This window comes from Misgurnus anguillicaudatus, chromosome 17, assembly GCF_027580225.2.
Source record: "Misgurnus anguillicaudatus chromosome 17, ASM2758022v2, whole genome shotgun sequence".
NCBI lineage: Eukaryota > Metazoa > Chordata > Actinopteri > Cypriniformes > Cobitidae > Misgurnus > Misgurnus anguillicaudatus.
Genome location: NC_073353.2, coordinates 18,310,046 through 18,316,045, shown reverse-complemented (window position 1 = coordinate 18,316,045; position 6,000 = coordinate 18,310,046). Strand labels below are relative to the sequence as shown.

Here is a 6,000-nt window from a genome sequence, read left to right as displayed (position 1 = left end):
TGAATAAACATTTATTTTTATTATCCATGGTATGCAAAATGTACTGTATATGGCATGGGAAAAGTATTTATTTATATTATACATTTTATATTATAGTTTGTTTATTGTCTCGGTAAAAAGATTAGAGTATGTGCATCAAGCTTTATGGTGCAGATGTTTCTTTCAGAGCTCTACTGTCTTGAGGTGTCCACGAGGAGAAACTGCACCCAGATTATGCAGAATACACTCAGAGACCTCCACCACACTTCCACAGCATGACCAGTGGGACTTACCAGGGTGTCCTTTATGGCCATGTCCACAACCTTGAAACCCACCTGTGTAGATACATATAAAATTATTTAGAGTTTGATCTGATCAAATAAACCATCAGAGTGTTCTGACATCCTCATATGTCTTAACCTTTATAAAAAATTTACTCTGCTCTACCTGGCATGGTTCCTGTGCAGCCGCAGCGTGCTTCTTTGGCGCCCCCACTTGAGCAGAAAGAGCAACAATGGAATATGCCACTGTGACGTCTGAACTTTCTCTTCACATTTAGCACGAAAGGTGAACCCTAGAAAGAATGTAATGTTAGAACGTCAGTCCCAGCATCACACATTCCTGAAATGGTCATTAAAATGTTACTGCTTTTAGAAACAGCTAAAACCGTTTAAGTTACCTGGACGTGCTGAGCTTTAACACAGACCCACACAGAGTAGACACCTGGTTCAACTGGTGTGTAGGAGACACTGTAAGAGCCATCACCATTATCAACTACAACCGCCTCCACAGTGCTTCAATGTGGGAAAACACAATCATGACAGACAATGCATCAGAAATAAGATAACTTCACATTTGTCAGTCTAAATAATGTTTTAATATTATGGCCACATATCTCGTTATCTAGTTATTCAATTCTGTTTACACTTTATTTTGTCTACTTAAAGGGACACTTTTTGAAAATGTGCTCATTTTCCAGCGCCCCTAGAGTTAAACATTTGATTTTTACCGTTTTGGAATCCATTTAGCTGATCTCCAGGTCTGGCGGGTTTTAGCATAGCTTAGCATAATTCATTGAATCTGATTAGACCATTAGCATCACGCTACAAATAACCAAAGAGTTTCGATATTTTTCCTATTTAAAACTTGACTTTTCTGTAGTTACATCGTGTACTAAGACCGCAGAAAATTAAAAGTTGCGGTTTTTTTCTAGGCAGATATGGCTAGGAACTATACTCTCATTCTGGCGTAATAATCAAGGATTTTGCTGCCGTAACATGGCTGCAGCAGGCGTAGTGATATTACACACTGCCCGAAAATAGTTCCCATGGTTACTTTCAATAGCAGGGGACTATTTTCAGGCACTGCATAAATTATAGGGGAGCTGGAAAATCAGCATATTTTCAAAAAAGTGTCCCTTTAAGACACTTTACTGTAAATATATTTAATAAGACCAATTATTATGTTAAAGGGACATTCCACTTTTTTGAAAATATGCACTGCCAAAAAATAGTCCCCTGCTATTGAAAGTAACCAAGGGGATTATTTTCGGGCAGTGCATAACATCACCATGCCTGCCGCAGCCATGCCACATCAGCAAAGTCCTTAACCATGACGCCAAAATGAACGTATAGTTCCTAGCCATATCCGTTTAGAAAATCGCAACTTTTAATTTTCCGTCGGTCTTAATACACGATGTAACTACAGAAGAATCAAGTTTTAAAGAAGAAAAATATTATTTTTTTAGCGCGATGCTAATGGTCTAATCAGATTCAATGGATTGTGCTAAGCTATGCTAAAAGTGCTAACCCCAGACATCAGCTGAAAGGATTCCAAAACGGTAAGAATCAATTGTTTAACTCTAGGGAAGCTGGAAAATGAGCATATTTTCAAAAAAAAGTGGAATGTCCCTTTAATGAACTTTTCTTCACAGTAGTTGTGTAAACATATAAAAATAAAAATCTAAGTAGTAAGAACCAATTATTTTTGTTAGTCGACGATGATGCAGATCTAGATATGCAGAAAAGAGAGTTTTTTTAGTGAATTAATATAAATACTAAAATATTTTTTTATTTGAAATAAGATTTAGTACAATGACGATTCTGGAGAAATGTTGAAAAATCACATGCATGGCACACATTTAAATGCATTATGGTATACATTTTACTCACCAGCCCTTCCTCTCCTTGTGCACTATGCTGACTAGCACAGGGTCACCTCCTCTGCCCATCTGTTCTCCGGAGGAGTCTCTGCACACCAGCGTGAACTCCCCTCGCTGACCTTCATGACCTCGCTCTACGCCTGCAAGTTATTTCAACACATACATGCATAATGAAAGCTAAAACAAAATCCAAAGCACCTGTAACATGAAAAGCAATAGTATTGTCTTCACTCAAGTGATCTTTTTGTCATTTAATGTTTTTAAATTACAATGTTCATGTCAAAGATTGAAATTAATGCAAAATCAATGATTGAATTCGAACTTCTAACACACATCGATTTGTTAACCTATCGACAATGGCACTAGCAAACACCACTGGGGATGGCACACAGTTGAGTCAAACTGAATGACCTTCGGTGTGCTTGGTGAAAGAACCTGCTTGTGACATGTTAGGACATAGCGGGTACAGGACCTAGGGACACACTTGAGGAACACCAATAAAAAGTCTCCATGGTAACCAGGAATGTGTCTGCAGTTTATCCCTGCGTCATGCCCTAGGCTTTCTGGTATGTGCACTTGCATGAATGTAAAGGGAGAAAGAGATCCAAGATCTCACATTCACGATTTCAGATCCTGTCTCGCAAAGTCTAAAACAGGAAGCTTTAAATAAACATTTCATCTGAACTTCTGAAGAACGTGCATTCAACCATTGTGTTTGACAAAGCCTTCAGTATTCCACTGTATTAACCAAATATTTCTAGAGTATTTGACTACATAGTGTAGGATAAGGGCTTCTTAAGAAAAGTTTCCAATTTGGAAAAAGACAATACTGACAGTTTTACTTATTTCAGTTCTCCATCTATGTACAAAAACAACTGCTTTAAGGTTACAATATTTACCGTTCTTGCATTAAAATCGCAAAAACATTATTGCACAGTGTTATATTTTGTTCACTTGTGCAGCCCCTTACTTTATCCCAAATATGTGCAATAATGTTTGAAACTAGAAAAATTCGCAATTTAAAAAGTGTAGTGTCCTTTTTTGTCACTCAGTTTTTGCTTTACTGCCATAGAAACCATTGGTGTTATAATTTTTTTATTATGGCTTCCATAATCATGATTTCTAAGTCCCGTCTGACAGATTTTTATCTGCATTTAGGGTGAACCCTATGAAAATAACATTATGCCTTGACTGGTTGAGCCACGTTCGATGTCCTTGTAAATTCCTCTTGAAACATTTGGCAACAACCTTAGCTGTTTCAAATTAAACCACAGCTATTAGGGTTTATTGCTGTATTTTATCAAAGTTCTCACCTTCTCCCTGGATAGTGCACTTGCTGGGATCTACAACTTTGGCATGTATGACTCCTACCACAGGAAACCCCTCCACTTCCCCAGCACTCTCCCGTGGTAGGAAACAGATGCTGCTGGCGTTGTCATGGGCGACTGTCATTGGGTGCGAGTCAAATCCTGATTCCACTAGGTTCATCAGTCTCCTCATAGTAACCCCCTTGGCATTGAGAATTTCTGCATCTGAACCGCACGTCAGCAAGCGTTCTGCGAAATCTACTCCACCTCGGACATCAGACACGGCCTGCTGCAGCTGAGCTTTCTGCAGATGTAACTGGTTTCTGCGCTGCAACCTCAGATCTTCCAGTGAACGCAGCAGAGAGCGGCAATGCATCTCCACGGCGGTGGCGTAGCTCCGAGCAAACGCCCGAATCTCGCCCGCCAACGTGTCGGTTCTCACCTGCAATGCCTCTTGGGATACGTCAACGCGTCTTAAAGTCTCCTCCAAACGAGAGAGACGAGGCCTTAATGTCCTGACAACCAAATCCCTGATGCGATCTCCGTGATGACTGATGACCTCATGGGCGGGGCTACAGTGGTGGTCACGGTGAAAGGTGGCTGCACACTCCAGGCACACAGTGAGGTCGCAGGGCTCGCAGAAGAGTCGTAACTCCTGGCCAGGATGAAGTGAACATAGGACAGGCCTAGTGAGACGACCCTGAGATTTTAAGTCCTGGAGATTTTGGATGGAGTGAGAAGAGGTCCGGTTCTGTCTTCTGAAAGATATAATATAATACATATACTCAGATGTCACATTCAAAGCACAATTCTGAATGGCTCTCCTCTCTTTATGTTGTGTCTTGTCATTCATGTACCTACAACATGTACACATACGAACACAAACCTTATAAAAAAGTTAACCACAGTTACTAACCAAAGTTAAACTGTAGTAATTCCATAGTAAACATTTACTCTTCTATCACTTCAGGAGGTATGGGTAAAAACTGTGCGTCAATACAAACACTCACCTGTGTGCTTGACTGCAGAAGTCGCAGAGATTGACGCAACAAACCTCACAACGCTTCCCCGCGTCGCCGTCGCTGCACAGGTCGCACAAAACGCTGTTATTAATCAACAGAGTCTCCGCGAAAACCTCGTCCAGCGCCAGATGATCAGTGGTCAGCCCATCTACCCCCGATGAAGGCAGGTCCACCTCTGAATCACACTCGGGACACAGGACTGTAACAGAGTCCCGTCTGGCAGTGTCATCTTCAGGGCTGAGATTGCCGTTCACACCGCGCACAGCAAACGGCTCGAGCTGACGCACGCAGTCCGCACAGAATGTATGCAAGCAGGGCAGAAGTTTAGGGTCGCGATACATCCGATCACACACCCGACAGACTGCTCTCGATTTCTGCCTACCGTCTCCATTAGTTATGCTGCTTTCTATATTTTTTAACTCGTCGTTGTGCTTGTTTTCATAAATCGAGTGTTTTTTATCAAGTGACATTGTAGTTTTTCCCCCCTGAAAATGTTACTCCAACTCGCATCCGACTCGACACGCAAATGTTCACAACTTGCAATTTACTAAGCAAAACACAACACTAACGTCCTGTTAGAAAACCGCTAACTTGATATTATTTTGTTAAACCGTGCATGCACGGTTTTGTTGTTATTTACGAATAAATATAAACTCTACAGTTAAAAGTTTGTTAACTTTTTGTTCATGCTATTTGAGAATGTGCCTCACCGACCAATCAAAATACGCGTACACGTTTGGGGGCGTGGTTTGAAATCTGACCTACTCGAGTAGTTTAAAGATGAACCCACGCCTTGACAGCTTTGAAAAACATGAGTGTCGCCATCTGCTGTCTTGACAGATTAAGACCATAGACTGTAAAAATAGATTAAGACACGAGCTCAAACAATAATATTATAGAAATAGCTTTCCGAAAAATGAAAATTACACCATAATTTACTCACTATAATATAATGGTGCATATGACTTACATTCGTCAGCCAACCACATTTAGAGTTATATTAATTTTCGTACTTAAAATGAATATATATTTTTGTATATTTTCAACGATGTATTTATTTAGCTACTAAGAGAAACATTTATTTCATTTTTGCTTTACCTCCATTTATGTAAATTTTTTCCTCAGTTGCCAAAACATTTCTTTTAACCTAGTGCATATAGCATAACACAACAAATTGTACAAACTGCGGGCCTACAAACTATAATTTAAACATGTAGTAAACTTAATCTAATTCAACCTTTGACCTTAAATGACTCACAATGCAAATAAATGCATACATACACTTAATACTTTATATTAGTAAAATATTTTATATAAACAGTAATTGGGAAAATAGAGAATAATTTAAAGAAAAGCATCTTGTGAATTAGTAAAACTATATTTGCATTGTTAAATGAACACAACATTAAATGTCAAATATCCTCTGAAGTAGTGTACAGTGATAAAGTCAAAGATATTTTTATTATTGTACTGTATCACATAGTGATGGTTTATGTTTGTGCATCTTTATGATCACATAATGTAAAAAGCT

General features: G+C 39.3%; 1 protein-coding gene across 1 annotated transcript; it reads right to left on the bottom strand.

Moving 5' to 3' along the window:
• Positions 1 to 5,228, bottom strand: trim45 (tripartite motif containing 45). The gene is made up of 6 exons (XM_055215748.2): positions 4,458 to 5,228; positions 3,454 to 4,205; positions 2,151 to 2,280; positions 659 to 773; positions 427 to 553; positions 1 to 314 (listed from the first exon to the last, which is right to left on the bottom strand). The coding sequence occupies exons 1-6, from the start codon at positions 4,937 to 4,939 to the stop codon at positions 163 to 165; spliced, it is 1,758 nt and encodes a 585-aa protein (XP_055071723.2). The 5' UTR covers positions 4,940 to 5,228; the 3' UTR covers positions 1 to 162.
• Positions 5,229 to 6,000: the final 772 nt, after the last annotated feature.

Coding starts and splice junctions, on each gene's coding strand:
- trim45 (XM_055215748.2), bottom strand. CDS start 4,939: ATGTCACTTGATAAAAAACACTCGATTTATGAAAACAAGCACAACGAC. Junction 4,206..4,457: donor TTCTGCAGTCAAGCACACAG/GTGAGTGTTTGT, acceptor TATATCTTTCAG/AAGACAGAACCGGACCTCTT. Junction 2,281..3,453: donor GTGCACTATCCAGGGAGAAG/GTGAGAACTTTG, acceptor AATAACTTGCAG/GCGTAGAGCGAGGTCATGAA.